Raw genomic sequence first — 20,962 nt, 5'->3', positions numbered from 1 at the left:
TCATTGAGTAGTAATGCATAACGTTTTTCACGGACCAATCAGAAAAGAGCTCTTTGAAAGAAGACCTGCTACTGTGCCGTCTTTGTGTTGACATCTGCGGGGGATTGAGAGGTATCGTTAATATTTTCAATATTTAACGTTGAGCTTTGTTTCCTATAACAACACGACGTGATGTTTGGAAGTTTATCTATGATTTAGCTCTCAGTCGATCAGTACAGAACGTTTTGCAACCCAAGCCGACGCACCTGCTGCTGTGCCACTGCTAGCCAGATCTCATTGTTAGCGTCAGCTAACGTAGCATGGTCTTTGAAAATAAATTTGGACGAAAAGGCGAGTATAAGCGATGCAAATGTATTATTACACAGTAGCGTGTGTTGTTATTACACCAAAGGGTCATGGGACTAAACTCGTGTGTATCTCTATCGAGAGCTAAGCTGCCGTTTCCTAACACAGGCTACCATTCTGCTGCTAGCTTTGCCGTTAACTTGCTAGCTAACGTTAGTCCATTTGGCCAAAATGGCAATACGGTAAGACAGATGGATTTTCCCCAACAAAGGTCTCTGTTTAACAGCGATCTGGTTTCAGATTCATTAATCAAACATCAGGGTGCAAAATGACTGAAGTTCAACCTGAGTTGATAATCTCACTTTGATTAACTTATTAAAAGTCTTGGCGATCAAGGGAGCCACTGTAAAGCGCATTTTAGCTGATTACCCTGTGCTGGTCGGTGTATATTTGTTCTTTGGCTGAACGAAGTGAAATTTCATTCAGTGTCATGTAAAAGGCCAACATTTTTGTTCAGTAGGTCCTGTTCGTAACCATATTTCTGGTTCTGTCTTCATTTCTTAGTGTTTGAATGGATATTACCAGGTGCACGGAGAAATGGGTAAAACAAGACAAGGTTACTGTACCTTGGAGCCCTCATTTCATAAAACCATGACATTCATGCACAGTTAACATTCTTTAAATCATCCAATGATGGTTTTGGATGATATGTTCCCCTAAGCCGGGCAGCAAGTGTGTAGCTGATTAGGGGTTTTCTTTAATGCGTTTTATGTTTTAATTTGTCACCATCAAGTGTGTAAATTACCAATTTGGCATGGGCTTGTAGTGTTTACAGATTAGACAAGAAATGAGTACACCCCTGTGCAAAATCACTTAAATATCAAATGTTTTCAAATTGCATCAATGCTTAATAATTGCCTCATTGCTATGATGGACATTAAAGCATTTCCTCTCAAGGACATGATCAAATATAGCATGCAAAGTGGAAATTCAGTGCAACTAAAGTGAATACAGCTGTGATCACTGATGCACAAGTTTGACAAACCTGTAATCGATGAGACAAAGTTGAGTACAGCTGTGTTATCCAATTAGCTTAACTGCATTAACATGGTTATAAAATGACCAGTGAACACTAGAAACCTTGTAAATTTTGGACCAATGGGCTGCTTCGGTCTGCATGTCTGCATCATGGCTCAGCATGGAAAAGAATTGCCAGAGGGGTTTAAAAATCTGATTGTGAGACTGCATAAGGAGGGCAAAGGATACAAAAGGATCACTGTCCAAGTAAAATCAGTCGAAACACAGCTGCAGCAGTAATCAGGAGGTACAGAATGAGCCATAGTACCACACAGAGCTCCAGAGGTCATCCTGCTAAAATGATAAAACTGGACATCATTTTAGCATGTGTTGATTCATATTAGCTGTTCATTCTTTGGTCAGATGAGACCCAAAATACATTTGTTCAGCTCAGTAGTGGTACAGCATGTTTAGCCAGGACTACCACTGTGAATGCGTAGTCCCAAGACTGAAGCACAGAGGTGAGAGTGTCACGATATGGGGCTGCATGGGTGCAAAAAGTGCTACGTTTATATATGGGACCATGAATAGGTGTGGATGAATCCAATTGCAAGATGACTTCCAACCTGCAAAAGCTTTGTAAAATAGGAATATCCCAGCATGACATCTATTCAGGATACACTGCTAAAATCACACAAGATTCTACAGAACAAAAAAGGGTGGAAACTGACCTGGCCAAATATGTTGCCTGACTTAAATCCAATAGAAGTACAGTTTTGAATCATTTGACATTTATGATGTTGCACAGGGATGTACTCATTTCTGTTGTATGCTGTAGATGTTAACTATGACATTCAAATAAATTGGTTGAAAAATAAATACGTTGTGAATAGGGAATGCAACAACATGCTGTACAAAAACACACATTAGATATTTGTTTCTTTTCCAGCACTCAACCCACACATCATCATTTTCATCTAATGAGTTGTAATTTTATCATTGGTTATGCGATTTGGAACATTGAAATTTCAACCATTTCACTGAGCAATGATTGTACCCTCAGATGTTGTGTGCTTCATCATTAATAATTCCTGTTGCCTGTTTGTTCAGGAGAGGCCTCCGACATCCTCTATAATGCTGTCTAGCAAGAAGTCCGATGCTGGGTCCTCCTCCTCCTCCTCTTCATCAACTGTTGGAGCAGTAGGAGGTGATAGGGCCCCGGTTTCTGATGCCCAGACTGGTCCCTCAGCCTCGGCTGCCGGACCTATGGATTCAAAGAAGAAGGAGAGGTCATCCCCTAGTGGGGAACCTGGAGGAGCCCCTTTGCCCCACCAGTCAGGCCCTGGGGGGGCAGATGCGGACTCAGCTGAAGTCCGCAGGACTAGTCGACGCAAGCGAGCAAAAGTAAACATTTTAGGTTTCTGCACGGGCAGGAGGAAGAAGACATTAGCTGAATCTGGCAGGGGCAGAATTCACTATTTTCTACGGCCATTTACTTGTTTGCTTAAGGGATGAATAGTCATTTAAGTTGAAGGTATAGTGTGGCTCTGTACCTTAAGTCACAAATGATCCTTTTCATCTGTGCCTCAGTAGAAGCTAGAAATGACTTTTTTTTTAGTGTTGGCGGTGTGATGTTAATGGTATTTCTCCTGAAAAGGTTTCAGCATTTCTTTTTTTCTCATTATTTTTATTGCAGTTTTTACATTTTAATACAGAACAATGTCTTTAACAGACAATAATAATAATAATAATAAATAAAATAAATAACTAAAGATTAAAAAAATTTACAGAACAGCTCTGACTTACGGGAATAATGAATACAAAATTTATAAGAGTCGGTGGATTCCACATTATGAAAATTATTTCAGTTGTACAGAATTCCTTTTAGAAGGGTGGAGGAAAGGTCATTTCCAATGTAGTTCAAGTGTGGGCGCCACACTCTGAAGAATTGGTCCACACTAGAGTGCATAATACTAGTGAGGTATTCTAGAGGGATCAGTTCAGAAATAATTTTTTGCCATCCGCTTACAGAGGGGGCCTTGTCACTGACCCACTGCAAAAGAATATTTTTTTCTGGCTGCAAAGGTTTCAGCATTTCTAAGAGAAGTGGGAGAAAACAAACTGGTCGGGAATGCGAATGCGGGTTTTAATGATGCTTTTATTGTGCCTACTGTTGCAGGTGGAGTACCGCGAGATGGACGAAAGCCTGGCCAATCTATCGGAGGACGAGTACTACTCTGAGGAGGAGAGGAACGCCAAGGCAGAGAAAGAACGGAAGCAGGTCATCCCTCCTCCAGCGCCACCACCAGAGGAGGAGAATGACAGTGAACCCGAGGAACCATCCGGTTAGTTAAACGCCAAAACAGCTAAAAAATTGAATATGAAAGCATCGGTTAAAAGTATGATTTCTCTTTCAAATTTTATCTTCATACATAAATTCATGATTTCTAAGGCTGTGTTTGATCATTCAGTTTGTCTCAATTATAATTTAGAACTTAAATGCTTGTCCTTTAGTTATTTATGGATCCAAATGACATTTAGTGTTAACATCAACAAATCTGTATATTCATCTTTAGGTGTGGAAGGAGCTGCTTTCCAGAGCCGTCTTCCTCATGACCGTATGACTTCCCAGGAGGCCGCCTGCTTCCCTGACGTCATCAGTGGTCCTCAGCAGACTCAGAAGGTCTTCCTGTACATCCGTAACCGCACGGTATGTGCCAACATAAACACAGTACTTTGTGCTTTCTAGACAGATGACAGCAGGTTGTTTGTTTTTAATCATATGTACCACTTAAAGTTATGTTCTCTCTCATCCAGCTCCAACTGTGGCTGGACAACCCTAAAATCCAGTTGACCTTTGAGGCCACAGCACAGCAGCTTGAAGCTCCATACAACAGTAAGACATTAGTCTAGACAGTATTTAAATACTTCTTGAAATGGAAATACAGAAATTGAGATGGAATGTCCTTTTGTTCTCTTTTTAGGTGATGCGGTGCTGGTCCACAGGATACACAGCTACTTAGAAAGACATGGCCTCATCAACTTTGGCATTTACAAAAGGGTCAAGCCTTTACCCAGTGAGTTCACCTCAGACATTACTCTGGCAAAATAACCCCAGCCATTAGCCACACCTTGGTATTAATTCTACACAACACTGAATTTGGAAGGCAAAACAGACGAGATTTTTTTCCCCACACTCAAAGGGGATGCATAATTTATTCTCCTCCTGCTTGTTATTGCAGCTAAGAAGACCGGGAAGGTTATAGTCATTGGTGGAGGCGTTTCAGGCCTCGCTGCAGCCAGACAGCTGCAGAGCTTTGGGATGGATGTTACAGTCCTGGAGGCCAGGGTAGGTCTCCAACAGGATTTCTATTCATCTGGTATTGTCAAATTTTGTCAATTAGCTATTGATACAAATGATTGTTGTAGTTGTTTTATGTTTACTGTAATTATAGGACTAATAGCATTGTGAGATTAGTACCACTGTCTCTACTCTTTCATTGATCGACAATGAAGTGACCTAAACCTGACTGCATTTTTGAAATCTTAGAATTGCCACAGGTTTAGCATGTTCCGATATATTTTTTTAATGAAATTAATATTTGTTACAGGACCGTGTTGGAGGCAGAGTGGCCACATTTAGGAAGGGGAACTATGTCGCAGATCTGGGAGCCATGGTGGTGACGGGGCTGGGTAAGAACCACATTCTTTTTATATGACTACTGGAAATACAATATCATGAAAAATAGAACATATCTAAATTATAAGTCAAAGCATCCTGTATAGATGTTTAGTGTCCTATGGTGTAGTACAGAAGTGTGTTTGTGTGTGTGCTGTGCCGCTTTCATTCCACTGGAATACTCAGTGACTAAAGTTCAGAATGTAAATGACTGGTTGTGTCACATTTGCTTAAGACACGGACTTGGTTCTCAGTGGCATGTGATTTAGGTCAATCCTCAAGCAGAACAGGATTGGGTTTTTTTTACTGACAAGGCTCTACAGTAGCTTAGATCATCCTCTAGAGGGTGATAATTGCCCATGTATATGATGTGTCACTGTTGTTTTTGTGTCTGATCAGGAGGAAATCCAATGGCGGTGATCAGTAAGCAGGTTAACATGGAGCTGGCCAAGATCAAACAGAAGTGTCCGCTGTATGAAGCCAACGGCCAGGCCGTGAGTATAATGAATTATCTTAAGCAGTACAGTGACTTGCCTCATGTCCATTCGCCCATCAGGACTCCTGAAACAATTTGTTGATATTTAAATATTTACCAGAGTTCAAAAAGACTTAATTTTTTGTTACTATGTGCAAAAATCCAAGTTTTCATGAGAAATGAATGTATTACTTCACAACTCAATAGATGGCAAGAGGCTAATGGCACTGAAGGCATGCATGTGATTTATTCTAGCTGAGTGATGCGTGAAGAATATGTGCTTGCTTCAGTCATGCTGACATTCTGGCTGACACACCCACAGAACATTCCCAATGCTGGTAGCAGAAGTATGTGAACCATCTGATTTAATAACTTGTCAAACCTCCATTAGGAACAAGTGTTTCCCTCAGCTGCAGATCAACCAGCACAGCGGTCAGGAGGGATTTAGAATTTAGTATTTTCTGCTTCAGCTCATCTGTATTCTAAGGATGTCTGCTCATCCCTTGACTTTATTTCACATCATCTGTACCAGGTTAAAGTCTGAGCTCTTGCTGGGCCACTCCTTTTTGTAGTGTGTTTACTTAGATATTGTGGGTTTTTTTTTAGTGTTCTGCTTCATCACCCAATTTCTACTGAGTATCAGCTAGTGAACAGCCACTTAACATTATCCTGTATGAACTTTTCAATTCATTTTCTCCTCAGTGATGGCAAACTGTCCAGACACTAACTACTTATCAGTATGCAAGGCATGGTTCACATCTACATTCATGTCTTTGAATAGCAAGCTGAAAATGTTCGTGTGTGTTTTTTTTTTTTTTTATAGATTTAAAGTAGCTTTTGCCCCCACATTCAAGCTCGTTGTATTGATTCAACTCCAAGTTTGCTCACTCCTGACTCCATTTAGCTTTTGAGCTGCCATTAGTCGAGTGGTTCACACACTTTTCCCATCACTGTGAATGTTCTAATGAATAAATGTTATGTTCATTAACAAAACAATGATTGCCGTGTTGGGATTGTTTGTAATTGTTACTTAGAAGAGCATGTGACTGCTTTAAGACACATTTAAACTTAAATACAGATAATTCCAGATAGCTCACTTACTTTTTTTTCTCATCACAATAAATGTTCTTCCATTTAAAAGAAAGAAACCAGGACCTATTGCTGTTTAGTTTACCAGAAGACATTTATGTCTGTACAAGAGCCCTCTCTTGGCTCTAAAATGCTCTGAATCTGGGTTCATAGCTGTTCTGTAAGCCTGCTGTTGTCCTCAGGCAGGGATCTGGCTTTCCATGAGCCACAAAAACACAGTGAATGTTCGACTTTACTGAACTGCTTACCCTTGCGTGTCATTAACAACAGCTCCAGTTCCTCTCAGAACAGAAAACGGATGCAGCCTAATGTGATTAAATTGGAAATAAACAGTGTTTTTCCCTTTCATTTTTGTTCTGTCCATTAAATGGCAGCAACATTAGCAGGATGTTTAGGTTCCTTCCATTGAAGTAGAGATTGGCCAGCAGGGCTCTGGGCATATCCACATCATGTGTAACTGGTTTGCTCCTCTGCAGGAAAAGGCAAATTAAATGTACATGTTTTACTTGTGTGCAAACCTGTTTGAGGTTAAAGTTGTGTTTATTGAATATGTTCTCTCTCTCCACCCCTCCCTTCTTGTCTTTTCAACCCCTTCCATGTTCATCTTTTGGTGAACTACTAAAGGGTGAACGGTGCACAAGTGTATGTATATATTTCTCTATTATATTTCTTACTTAACTCTGAACCACATTTCATCTCCATCTATTAGAATTTCACTTCATGTAACCGTTTTTCACATCCATGTAGGAAATGACAAATTCATCTTAAGCGTTGTGTAGAGTTTTTTAATTAAAGATAATATCTACAGAATTAGTAGAAGTCTGCTCACATTTATGATAAAGTACTTTCCGATGACTTTTTTTGGCATAAATATGCTGGATTCTAGTAGATATAGTTTGCAGTGAAAGGTGTTCACTGCTATATTCAAATTGACTGAATACTACAAGTGTGGATTTTCTCTGAAATGACCCAATCTATGATTGATGTGCAGCATCTTTGAACCTGAAAATCAGTCACCTTGTACGTCCAACTACCAGGGCTGCAGTTGGGAAGAGCAAGAGCCCTACACCAATCATAGATTGACTCATAAAATGCCCCACTAATACTAAAAGTCTTCGTGCATGTTGAGCAAGGCATGAAGCACTGAAATCATGAACAATATTTGGGATTCTATTTGAGGAACAATGACTGCAGTATTACTGTTGTTATTCTGCTTATATTAGTAAAACAATGATTTAAGTAACAAAGAAAAGAGAACTACAGATATGGAGTTCCAAGTTGGTAGAAATATCGTGAATTATAGTAAATACAATCAGTGAAAAATTCAGTTACAACACAGCGTAGCATACTTTTCTTCCTCTCTGCTGACTTTCATATGACTGGTGCTACATTGTCTGTCTCGTGCGGATGTGTGTGTCCAGGTACCAAAGGAAAAAGACGAGATGGTGGAACAAGAGTTCAACCGACTGCTGGAGGCCACCTCTTACCTCAGCCACCAGCTGGACTTCAACTTTCTCAACAACAAACCTGTTTCTCTCGGACAGGCCCTGGAGGTGGTCATACAGTGAGTACAGCAAACGCTTCACGAACTCACGCACAGGATATAGTGGCTGATGTATCCTGTACATGTGCATCCGAACCACAAACATATGCAAACACCACGCTTCTAATCGTGTATCTGTGTGTGTGCAGGCTGCAGGAGAAGCACGTAAAAGATGAGCAGATAGAACACTGGAAGAAGATTGTGAAGACTCAGGAAGATCTCAGGGATCTTCTCAACAAGGTGAGCATGAGCAGTAGACTTAAATGACAGTCATGCTGCTGATAATGATTGTCATTTTTGATGTACTGTACAATTTGCCAAGCACTTCAACTAAAACAATAAACTGTAAAAAATGCCCCTCTCAAAGCAAGAAAAAAAAAAAAAAACCTTATTTTAAGGAACTTTTACCTTGAGATAAGTGAAAAAATCTGCCAATAGAACAAGTGAAAATTGGCTTGGTAAGATTTCTTGAAATAAGATATGATATTTAGAATATTGAGATCCTAAAATTAGCTGGGAAAACTTATTTTAAGCTTTATTATTATCCCCCGCCTCCATGAAGTGGAAAAAGGGGATATAGGTTTGGCCTCCGTCCGTGTGTCCGAGATGACGGGGACAGCTTTTCTCGGAAACTATTACAGCTAGGATTACGAAATTTAGTGTGTAGCTTCAGACTCTGGACACCTTGATCAAGTTCGAAAATGACACCTGTGCGATAATATTTAACAGAGTTATGGCCCTTGATCACTATTTTGGATATAGACTCATATGAAGGGGACAGCTTTTCTCGGAAACTATTACAGCTAGGACTATGAAATTTAGCGTGTAGCTTCACATCATGGACACCTTGATCAAGTTCGAAAATGAGACCTGTGTGATAATACTTAACAGAGTTATGGCCCTTGATCACTATTTTGGACATAGACTCATAGACATCACATGTGGCGGGGGATATTGATGACCATGTCGTCTTGTTTTACCAGGATTGTCAAGCTTAGGTGTCTTAAAATAAGCCAGATATGCTAAAAAAATAGTAGTTTTTCCACTCAAAAATAGATTTTTGTTTTCATGTAACCTCCTAATTTGAGATGTATTTAACTTATTTTGAGTTTTCTTGTAAAATACAACTCAAAACAAGATAATTTCAAGATTGTCTGACTTAAGATATTTAAGATGCATTGTATTAAAACAAGTCCCTCCATCTTGCTGAAATGTCACTTGTTAAGTGAATTTATCTTAAATCAAGTGGGATGATAGCCTAGCCGCGCTAGACAACCCACGGCAACGAATTTAATTCTCTGCCAGGGTGGGTCTAGTTACCCTCCATAAGGCTCGAGGCTGGATTCTCCTAAAACTGGCCGGACCAATCACCATGAAGTGTAGAGTCAGAAGGCGGGTTTAACTAAGTGACGACAGAGGCGCGACGATTCTGACAGAAACAACCGGCGCACAATAAACAGTTATCTTTCGACTCGACTTTGGCCACAGCCCTTAAAGATTTGAAGCTAAAATTCAACTTGAAAGATAAACAAAGGACGGCACTTAAGTGTTTCATTGAGAAGAAAGATGTATTTGGACTTATGCCGACGGGATATGGCAAATCCTTAATATACCAGTTGGCTCCACTGGTTGGGAAGCTAATGGGACTTAGCCACAATCCGCCGGCGCTCTAGGAACTCCGTCAGCCTATTCGTTGCACCGATTGGTTGTATACCTACCCAATTGCTGCAAAGTGATTTGATAGACAACCTTTTAGCCCGCCTCCCTCCCTGTCGAGCGGTCCTAGACCTTTGCGTCTTCAGAACATGGGTCTAGCGCGGCTAGGCTAGTGGGATGAGACATTTTGACTTAAAAATAAGACAAATAGGTTTGGTAAGATTTTGAGTTTTTGCAGTGAGCAGCTTCCAAATCAAGTGGCCAAGAAAATAGTTCAGCTTCCTATTTGCACTAAAAATGAAACGAGTGATGACATGCAGTGTACAGGAATGTTCAATTTCCTCAAAAGACGCCCTTGTGTAAAGCATTAAATCGCCCTTCTCTTGAGCCAAAGTGTGGTCAGTCTTAAAATGGAAACAAAACCTGATAATGGAGATGAAAAAGAATTTCCAGTCAGTCACAAACTTTCTACTGATTGCAGCTCTCATATTCTTCAAAGTTCAAACGCTACCTTCTGCTATCTACAATCGTCTCACGGCTTACTTGTTCTTAACATCCCTCTCCCTTTCCCTCTTATCTTTCAGATGGTGAGCACTAAGGAACGTGTTAAGGAACTCCACCAGCAGTACAAAGAAGCGAGTGAAGTCAAGCCACCCAGAGATATCACGGCTGAGTTCCTGGTGAAGAGCAAACACCGCGACCTCACGGCTCTCTGTAAAGTACGTTCAGCACAGAGAAATAGGATCAAAAACTGAACAGTCATATGGGCATTACAATCAAATGCATTACATCTCTTTACATTTCCTAAACATTGTACTTTTAAGCTGTAGGCACTTATCTAAAGTGGGTGTTGTCCAGAACAGATTCCATTGTGACACTTTCATTACTTCCTCCAATATCTTGGACGAGGCAGAAACATGACTGTAGGACTTAAAATACTAGGAGCAGCTGAGTTTAAAAGCCATTAATGTTGAACTATGTTTGTGGTGTTGTGGGTATTACATAGTGTCTGTGTTTTCGTTTGCTGTACTTTAAACTAACAGTATTAGATTTCATAGCTTTTTTATTATTAGGTGTATCCGTGGGTCAGGAGGTCGAAAACCACAAACTGTAGGAAGGAAACTTAGTCTTTGTTCTGAAGGGTAGCATCAATCAAACAAAGATCAAACAAGTTATTTGTACCAGTATTATAATGCTAAAGCAGTGCGAGCATGTAAAGGGGATATTTTATGGATTAGTAGGTCAGGGTGGATGCCCCACAGAATTTTAATGCCGTGCTGTCTAAGTAAACCAGACAGGCTGTGTTTAAGTGGTTTAATGCCTTAGTCGGATGTATTATTAGAGTGAGTGCTGCTGTTTTATTTTTGGTGCGGATAAATCACCTCCACTACTGCTGTGTGTGTATTTTAGAAGGAGGTTTTAGTTGGTTTAAACACAGCTGGTATCTGAGCTGGATTCGTCTGCGACCCATCCGCTGTGTGAGAAACCACTTCAAGGCTTTGAATCACAGTCTGATGGTCTTTATGTCTGCTTATGTATACACACACACACACACACACACACACACACACACACACACACTTAGAGCAATGAGCATTTAAGTGTGTGTATGAGAAAATGACATGCATTCATGACTATACCATATAGCAAGATTTAAAAGCCAGCAAGAGGATGGCTGCGTCATTGTATTTTAGTTGTAATATTTCACCGTCTTCTTGCCACTTTTAGGATTTCCCAAGGCCAGCTTGCTAGTCTGCAGGCATCCTTCCTTAAGACATTAAATTTTCTAGACTTGACTCGGGGGCCTGACGCTGTAGGTGGCACGACCAGACTCGGCGCTGTTGTTGTGGTTTGTTCTGTTGCGGTGAACTGATGAACAGGTTGAGTCAGCCCTTTCTGTCAAAACTGCTTGTCCTTTCTACATGACCTGAAACCCTCTGGGTGTGCACCTTGTGTGTACATATGCACACACACACGCCTGCCACGCACTTTCACCTCGTAAAGACAACACCAGCTCCTTAAGTCTGACTCACAGTTCACCTTATTGTAAAATATCATTCAAGCATTACCACCTAGAAATATTAGCACTTCATTTATGAACGGATCCTGAAATCTATATTTATAAATTGTAGCTGTAATCTGTCAGGATGTTGATGTAACATGCCCAATATAGAGAATTATTAATTTGCAATTATTTGTTGCTATAGTAAAGATCAAGGCATATACAAATGCAAGAGATTTCTCACTATTTTTCCAGTTGTGTAGCCTCCTGATAGTGACATTGTACTGATGAAATTTAAATGTGTGTACTGTTATTACATTCCTTGCCGTGTGCCTTGTCCCTTCATAGGAGTATGATGAGTTGGTGGAGATGCAGGTCAAGCTTGAAGAAAAACTCCAGGAGCTGGAGGCCAATCCACCCAGGTAACTTCCCCTGCTCGGTTTCAACATCTTAGCTGCTGCTCCTTCTCTTCATATCTGATATCCCATTTGTCAACAAATATACAAGGTTTTACGTAACCAGCATCTTGTTTGTATTTGGATTATGTGCACCTCGACCAGTCAATGTTGTGTTTCCTCATTATATGCCCATTTAGCATTTCTTTTTAGAGATGTTTGCAATATATTGTTGATCCATTAAGGCTAGGAAACACTTTATACATCATTGCAACTTGTTTGTCTGGTTTGGGTCGGTACATTAGCCTGTGATGTAACTGCTATTGTGGATCTCACAAAAGTCAAGGCGCTGTTATTAATGCCGCAGGTTTAAAACGACAAACACTGAGCTAGAATGCTTTCCAATAGAGGAATAAGGACTTCTGACTGCTTTTATTAATTGTTCTTGTCAGGGGCTATTCAGGTTCAGTATAACAGACTGGCTAATATGACTTGAGGGGAAATGGTTTGCTTGCTTAATGGTTATAAAACAACTTGCTTGTTGGAGCCCTGCAGTCCTTAGCAATACGTGTTTACTTGTGTTATGCCCTGTAGCAACTGGCCTTCTCAGTTAATGTGATGTGTTGACAAACTTATTGTTAAATTAACAGCAGTTGGAGTTAAGCTAACAGTCACATGTGCCAGTCTGTTCCTCAGATGTCTGAATAGCTGTCAGGATATCTCACGTCTTTTTCCTTTCCTTCGTTCCCACAGTGATGTTTACCTGTCATCGCGGGATCGGCAGATCCTAGACTGGCACTTTGCCAACTTGGAGTTTGCCAACGCTACGCCCCTCTCCACCCTTTCTCTCAAGCACTGGGATCAGGTATGTACATGCACCCATTTTGAAACGTTAGAAGTGTGCAGTGCAAGGCTGTCAGGGCTAAAAACACTTGAGGTTCTTAGAATCCTGCATGCGTAATAAGTTATTTAAAGTTGAAATTTAATAGATTTTAAATAAAATTCAGTTTTATTACATTAGGAAGTTTATTGTGCCACATGTCGTTATTTATGTTTCCGCAGGATGACGACTTTGAGTTCACTGGCAGCCACCTAACAGTAAGGAATGGTTACTCATGCGTTCCTGTGGCCCTGGCTGAGGGTTTGGACATCAAACTAAACACAGCAGTGCGGCAGGTCCGATATACCGCATCTGGTACGTACACAGGACTGTATTTGTGTCTGCCACTTAACAAAAGTGGGGGGAAATCCCACAATAAACTGGAGCTTCTGGAGCAAAGTTCAAATGAAGGTATGGTGAACGTTAAAAGGCTATTATGTGTTCGTTGTCCAGGCTGTGAGGTGATAGCTGTCAACACTCGCTCCACGACCCAGACCTTCATTTACAAGTGTGACGCCGTGCTGTGCACTCTGCCCCTCGGTGTGTTGAAGCAGCAGCCCCCTGCGGTCCAGTTTGTCCCCCCGCTGCCAGAGTGGAAGACATCAGCTATACAGAGGATGGGCTTTGGCAACCTCAACAAGGTTAGACTTCTAAATTCTATATGGCATCATCATTTATCTCTCTGCTTTTTTTTCAGCCCAAACTACATTCAGATTTGCCTAAATTCAAGACATAAAACTGTCACATGTTTGATTTAGCCAAGATGGCCCCGAATGGTCTGATGCTGAAGTGGGAGGCCAAAGATTTTGATGTTAAACCCTCATCCCCTACAGAATAATATATGCCAGCTGTGGTGATGTGCCATTTTTTTTTTGTCCTACAGTTATAACTTCTTGGTCCTGAAATGAGTCACCGTGTCAAATCGGAGTTCAAGCCTCTTAAATCTGTAGTTTTTCCAACAAGTCTGAAGGTTTGGTTCTTTAGGAAGACTTACTGCTGTTTCTGCTGCAGTGTCCCTATGCTGGCAACTTGACCTTCAGCTGCTGGACGGCTCCTGCAGGGAAAACACAATAATTATTCATAATTTATTGATTGCATTCCTTGGGGGATTTACATTTTCCACTTACAAATTGCTAAATCTGCACCCCTGCTGTATTTAACTGATTTTCCCTTTGTGTTTTTCCCCCTCCTTTCATAAATTAAGTCTAGGTGTTAGTATACAGCCAAAACAGGACTTATTTTCCCTGCAGCCTCCCAGATATGGGTTCTTTCTCACATGGAAAATGGGGAATCAGATTGAGACGATGACAGCGTGTGGAGAGGTGGAGCCGGAGCCTGTTGGCATGCAAATGAAAGATGCTTTTTGGTCATGTGTTAGTAATCCGATCAGAGTGCTCATTCTGCGTCACTCCTGACCCACCAGCTCCGGCACGCTCTCTGTCGCTGAGCATCATCTGCAGCAGAGTAGTTTTATCTCCTAATGCTGCTGCAGCACTGAGGAGAATGCGGCATTATTATGCAATCTGAGCTGCTACTAATGCCGGATCTCCAGCAGAGGGAGCGCCACCATTCACATGGTCAGAACTACTGCGCCGAACATGAGATGTACTTCACAGGCAGCTGGGATTTGGACTGAAATAGGCACTTTGATTGTTGTGTGACTGTTCCTTTTTTGTGCTCCTCCCCGTTTGAAGGTGGTGCTGTGTTTTGACCGTGTGTTCTGGGATCCAAGCGTGAACCTGTTTGGTCATGTCGGCTCCACCACCGCAAGCCGGGGCGAACTCTTTCTTTTCTGGAACCTCTACAAAGGTGGTTAGATCACATACGCATCATTCAGATAATTAACCGATGCCATTTTGTTGGTAGCACTTTTACAACAAGGCAACCTGATGCAAAGCGATGTGATATTAAGATCTGTTCATGTGTGCTCTTCGTTTCTGTACACGTAACACAGTGAGTGTCTATAACAAACTGTGACTTTTCACTTGTCAGCCCCGATCCTACTTGCTCTAATGGCTGGTGAGGCCGCCGGCATCATGGAGAACATCAGTGATGATGTTATTGTGGGACGCTGCCTGGCCATTCTCAAAGGAATATTTGGAAGCAGTGCCGTACCACAGGTATGTCTGTGAAAGTGAAGATCATGCCACTCTCTTGCATGGCATCTTCATCTTAACGCCACCACACATCATTTTTTCCTCTCAAAAACAAAGTCCTGTTCTTAAATTACAACTTAATTAAGTTTATTATTTACAGAAAAGTAGTGGTGGGTTATATTTTCTCAGCTCGACCATTAAGTTTTTTTTTTCCCCCAATACTTTAAGTGGAATGTAAAAATTCATTCTTGAATTGACCCCCATAACCAGCACAACTTTACACAGCGAGCATATGTGAAAGCACTCACAAGGGGAGCCGCGTCCAAACCACCCGTCATTATAAATCATTTACTTATGGTTTCAAATGGACTAAAATCATATGCGTGCAGGCCAGCGTTGGAACTGTTCATCATACAGCTGTTTACAGGTCCCTCTAATACCATCATGGAAACTCCTTCATAGTATGTGTTGTTGTTTGTTGTCATGACAGCCAAAGGAAACTGTGGTCACTCGCTGGCGTGCCGACCCCTGGGCGAGGGGCTCCTACTCGTACGTAGCGGCAGGTTCTTCGGGCAACGACTATGACCTTATGGCACAGCCCATCATACCTGGACCAGCTATACCAGGAGCCTCACAGGTAGTGAAACTCCATGCTACAAGTTTACATTTGTGTGAGAATGTCTGCGTGTATGTGTGTGAGAAAGCGAGGGAGAGAGAAGGCATCCCAGCCTGCCCGCAATATTCAACCAAACCAAAGCAGAGCAGTTTGTTCCCAACACAGATGTTTTTTGGCTGTTTTGATGTTGGCATGCAGATTGATGTGAACAAGTTATATTTATGTGTCGACTGATGACTTCTGACAGTTTGCCACCACACTCTCCCCCCGTCCCTCACCAATCCCCTATTTTCTTTTAATTCCTCATTATGTCGGAACAATTCAAAATCGATCCCAATGTGTTTTTGTTTTTTCTCCCTTTTCCATCTCAGCCCGTCCCTCGGCTCTTCTTCGCCGGTGAGCACACTATCAGAAATTACCCCGCAACGGTTCACGGGGCCTTGCTCAGCGGTCTTCGCGAGGCCGGGCGCATCGCAGATCAGTTCCTGGGTGCCTTGTACTCGCTCCCCAGACAAGCCACCCCGACGGCCACCACCAACCCTCAGCAGGCTCAGCCCACCGCCAGTGTCTGAAGTGGCCTCTCTCAGTTTGTGCCAACTCAGGACTGGCTGACCAACTACGGTAGTCTGTGAAAAAACATAAACTGATGTCTGTGAGTGGAAGTCCCAGAAACGACTTTGCGTTTTTGCCTTCAGATTGAAATGATGAAACTCGCGAGTTGATTTTTCTGGCTGCACGTAATGTGGAATTGAAAACCTTTCATTGGAGCATTTCATTTCTTCAGACTTGTGTTCCCAGCCAAGCTGAGAGTACCTGTACAGTATGCCTGCATTAAACTAACAGAGACGGACTACAAATACTGAGATGTCGTCAAACTAAGTAATAAATCCTGATTTTATTACATATTAATTGAATAACCCATCTCAAACATTCGAAATGTGCAGCTTCTCCGTCTTCAAAAACAAAAGTATAGGATTACTTTTGGTACTTCAAGTGAATTTAATGTATTTGACCTGATGTGGAGTTTATCAGAACCAAATGTTTATTTATGTGGCCCTTTGTGAACATAAAGGAATGGCTGAAAACCTCTTTATGTAACGCACACAAAACCTAATATCCAGATATTATCCATGGTAGATGACCAACTCAGTAGCACAGTCTGTTTTACTTTTTAAGGGAAAAGCAGCTGTTACTCCAGAGGTCTTGTTTTGGTTGTCTTAAGCATTGATAAACACTGTAGCTGTATGTCTCTTAAATTGAATTTCTGTCTTTTAGGTTGCTGAGTGTAGTGAAAAAAAATTTTTAAGCTCAAAAGACAGATATGTAGAAAGATTTGTGAATGTTTTCTGTTGCCATAGCAGCTTAAGTCATTTATTATGGTTGTCAACACTTTTTTTTTTATATATATTGCCAAATGTTTTGTTATTAAAAGAAGACAGAAAATTGCATCTTGGTTTCAGTGTTTCTTGAAGATAAAACAGAAATGAAAGAAACAGAAAATGCTAAATAACTGTGCAGTTTATATGAATTACTAATGCTTAATTATTGGTTGTACCAGGCTTTCTTTTTGTTATACGATCTTCTATTCTTCTGAGTGCAGCTTACATTTTCAAACATAGGTTGTTATGATATTTATGTTTTAAATGGGAAATGGTGGAAAAACCAGCCAATTTTTACTATATTTATAGGCAGCAAGGTACAGATGGGAACTCGCAATTAATTGATGTTGCTAGTTTTATTGTCCTTTTAAAAATATAGACATTTTCCTTAACCATTTTCCTTTAACAGCACTAAGATCATGAAATAAGATTGTCCTTGTTGGTGAAGGACTAGCTCAACAAGATATTCGGAAAATATTACTGTTTTAGACTGCACTTATTCACTGAAACGATTTAATGAACAAGAATGATGTTAAGTGCATATATATATATCATGGTAGAGACTGCGATTTGGTAGAATTGGAGTTTCTACCAGTAGAGATTGCGATTGGAGTTTCTACCGGTAGAGATTGCGATCGCAATCTCTACCGGTAGAAACTCCAATTCTACCAAATCGCAGTCTCTACCATGATATATATATGTCACAGTAGAGATGGCAGTTTAGTAGAACTGGCAATTCTCCTAGTAGAGATGCCAATCGCAATCTCTACTAGGAGAATTGGCAATTCTCCTCACAGACATTGCAATTGCTAACCCTAACCCTAACCCTAACCTTAACCAATTCAGTAGAATTGGCAATTCTACTGGTAGAGACTCCAATCGCAATCTCTACTGGTAGAAGCTCCAATTCTACCAAATCGCAGTCTCTACCATGATATATATATATATATCAAACATGCTTGGATAGACGCATTTATGGAGAACAGATCTCAAACTCTGAAGGATGGTGTTACGTGTACTGCTATGTATGCTTATGCTAAATAGCAGGGTTGATAAATTCATGGTACAACTAAAAAGAAGTAAAAATTAAAGGCTGGAAAACTACTTAATAAAAATAATTGCTATAGGAACAAAACAATAACTAGAATTAGATAGCTAGCTATGCATTAGCTCTGTCTCAAGGCATTAGCTTTGTATGGGTAGCAGGTTGTTAGCCTTACCTGTCAAAAAGAAAGGAGGCAAACTCAAAATGCTCTTCAGTCACTCCTGTAGCTCTCTCCTTCTCCTAAAAGGTTTTTTTTTTCTTGTGGTTTTTGAGCTATATGCTGTAGTTAGCAAATTAGGTGTCAGAAATTTCGCCATAGCTCATAGCCACAGCTAGCACAAAGAACCTGACGAGCCTCGTTCATACAGAGTCGCTATGCTTGGCTGGTTACAACATAGTTAATCCTGATTGGTTGATTGGTTTATGCTGTTTTTTGTTTGTTTTTTGTAAAAAGGACAATCAATCAAAGACAAACAGACATATTTTTAAAAGTAACAACTCAATAATATACTTTTAAGGACATCCATCCATCCATTGTCTGTACACCGCTTGATCCTCATGAGGGTCGTGGGCTTTTAGGGACATGCAACCAAAATGAAAATGAAATAATATTGCTTACTGCAGCTTTTAAAGTCACATTAGTAAGATTTCAACAACTACCTCCTGCACTGCTACTGCCTACATATGTGCATTGTTATTTTATTGTACATGCAAGCCCAAAACTAACATGGCTGCTCCTGCTTTGACCCTCCCCTGACCCTCCTCATTGCACTGGCTGCTTCCCAGGGTCTGTGGTACTACTGTGTGTGTGAGGGGGAGAGATGAGGGTCCCTGGCAGCAGCTCCACATAGTGGGGGATCTGATGAATGAGGGGGGAGATTAAAATGGTCAACCATGAGCTATGAGCTTTTCAGGGCTCTGTGCCCCTCTGTTTCCATGCACTCTTGAGCGTCACAGGCCTTGTTTTCCCTCAGCGCTGCGGTTATTATTATCGTGACCAAAGGAGATGTTTGATGTAACAACAGTAATTTGAGCTGGGGTTTTGGACTGCAACACTCAGATATTTTCACTCCCTGGTAAACCATAGGCTCAGAGCAGTGTGTAACTGTTGACTGGTGAGGTTGTTTTTCATAATAGCCTGTAGCCCACATCAACTAGTGACTTGATAGAGAGGCAGACAGAGAAAGTCGGAGTTATAAAAGTCCTCTGGATGAGTGACCACAGTGTTCCTGAGCTCATCACATGTGATTCATAGGTGTTGGGTGGAATGTGACACTTACACAATTATAAACACCTCCCACATGCTGTTGCATGAATTTTTGACAAGATAAATCCAGAAATCATCACCGGTCACTGCACAAGAGCTTCAGTTGAAGTGTTCCACTTTTCTGACACCAGTACCAGTTCACTGCTTTGATGAAGGTTGAACTATCCAAACAGCCACTCATGCTTTTCAGAGGATGAATCCTACTGACTCTGACTTCCCACTGAGCTCCATTATCAGACAAACATTCGGTGTACTTTGGTTTATGACTAAACATATGCAAAGCTAATGATGTTCCCATCAGCCTCGGCTGTACTTTGTTACTGCCACTAAAAAATGTAAAGTGAACACGGTGTACTGGCTTATCAGCGTGTTTGCAGTGTCACTGTGAGCAGGAGGCTGATGTTGGTGGTGTAGTTGTAGACGCTTGTTTCTTTAAATAACATAAAAATCTGATTCTACATGTGCACTAATTGAGTTTGTTGCACTTCTAAGGCTGAACACATGACCTCACTAACTATTTGGATGTACTCACACATCGAATAACCCACTCACTTGTCCTTTAACGCCCCTTCTCACTCCTTCATCTTCCACATTCTCCTCCACTCGCCTGGAGTGCCACTGAGTCATTTCCACGGTTGACTTCACAGCACTAATTCAGGTCAGGCATCGACGCTGAGGCTCAGGAGTACCAGGGTCCAAACAGGCACCGCCGTGCTGTAGCACCTCCCTGCATTTGAATTTGGGACAGATTAAAGCACACCAGGCTTAACCCCTGACTCTCAACCATTTAAACGGAAGACACCTCACATAGAAACGCATAACTGATTGTCTTATGCAGATTTATTAGTTGGCAAACAATCGATTGGAAGTGATAATCGTTAATTTTACTTTTACATTTTTAGTCACAGCTTGACTTGAAATAGGAGAAGTAAAGATGCTGCTAATAACATTTACAGTGACTTCACTGTTCAATACCTGAGCCTTGAGACTAAAAGGAATTCAGCAACTAATTAATATTATTTAACTAATTTAATATATTTTTTCTGATTAACATTACTTCAAACATTACTCTTAAAATATAGAAAATAACAATATATGTAAAAAAAAAAAAAACATTACTGAGATACAAATGCACCATAACATGTCAAATACTGACAATAAAAAATAAACAGTGAATATGGCAAAATGAAATCTTATATTTCCTAAATGTGTGTTTACACACACACCATATTTATTTTTTAATTACTGATTGCATTTGATTCGATTTTCTTAACAGCTGCAGTAAGTAATCACCTTTCAGTTCCAGTTATGTAGATCTAAATAATATAACTAAATTTATCTCAGTGATCAAATGTAACAGTAAAATTCTATGTACACACACACACGTTTGTGCAATAATATTAAGTTTATTGCAGAAATATACAATACTCACAGCTGCCATTTTACCACATGGATACTTTGATATTTTATGTACAGATTGCTGATATTTTTTCTGTGTTTTTACGAAAGTTTTTAAATTACAGATTTGCATTGGAGTA

At 40.7% G+C, this 20,962-nt stretch overlaps 1 protein-coding gene across 6 annotated transcripts; it reads left to right on the top strand.

Moving 5' to 3' along the window:
* The first annotated feature begins 22 nt into the window (after positions 1–22).
* kdm1a (lysine (K)-specific demethylase 1a) lies at positions 23–17,179 on the top strand. Of its 6 annotated transcripts, none has more exons than XM_051957729.1 (22): positions 23–111; positions 850–886; positions 2,413–2,706; positions 3,482–3,647; positions 3,879–4,012; positions 4,120–4,198; positions 4,287–4,379; positions 4,545–4,651; positions 4,914–4,995; positions 5,381–5,475; positions 7,170–7,187; positions 7,967–8,109; positions 8,238–8,328; positions 10,329–10,463; positions 12,095–12,168; positions 12,895–13,006; positions 13,204–13,336; positions 13,475–13,662; positions 14,716–14,830; positions 15,014–15,141; positions 15,608–15,754; positions 16,105–17,179. In XM_051957729.1, exons 2-22 carry the CDS (start codon positions 857–859, stop codon positions 16,303–16,305), a joined length of 2,565 nt encoding a protein of 854 aa, XP_051813689.1. In that variant the 5' UTR covers positions 23–111; positions 850–856; the 3' UTR covers positions 16,306–17,179. The 6 variants fall into 6 exon arrangements, with proteins under 6 accessions (XP_051813689.1, XP_051813697.1, XP_051813683.1 ...); XM_051957723.1 differs by having other exon boundaries at positions 35–111; positions 850–901; XM_051957737.1 differs by lacking the exon at positions 850–886 and having other exon boundaries at positions 31–111.
* The last annotated feature ends 3,783 nt before the right edge of the window (positions 17,180–20,962 follow it).

The sequence above is a fragment of the Acanthochromis polyacanthus genome, chromosome 1 (genome assembly GCF_021347895.1).
Source record: "Acanthochromis polyacanthus isolate Apoly-LR-REF ecotype Palm Island chromosome 1, KAUST_Apoly_ChrSc, whole genome shotgun sequence".
Classification (NCBI taxonomy): Eukaryota; Metazoa; Chordata; class Actinopteri; family Pomacentridae; genus Acanthochromis; species Acanthochromis polyacanthus.
Note: the sequence above shows the minus strand (reverse complement) of the source record. Positions and strands in the feature narration are given on the sequence as shown.

What these genes read in the sequence shown, in the direction of transcription:
- kdm1a (XM_022198966.2), top strand. Translation starts at nt 2,350, where the DNA reads ATGATTGTACCCTCAGATGTTGTGTGCTTCATCATTAATAATTCCTGT. An exon ending in CTCTCAAGCACTGGGATCAG is followed by an intron (nt 13,007 to 13,203) that starts GTATGTACATGC and finishes ATGTTTCCGCAG; the next exon opens with GATGACGACTTTGAGTTCAC. An exon ending in GAAGCAGTGCCGTACCACAG is followed by an intron (nt 15,142 to 15,607) that starts GTATGTCTGTGA and finishes TTGTCATGACAG; the next exon opens with CCAAAGGAAACTGTGGTCAC.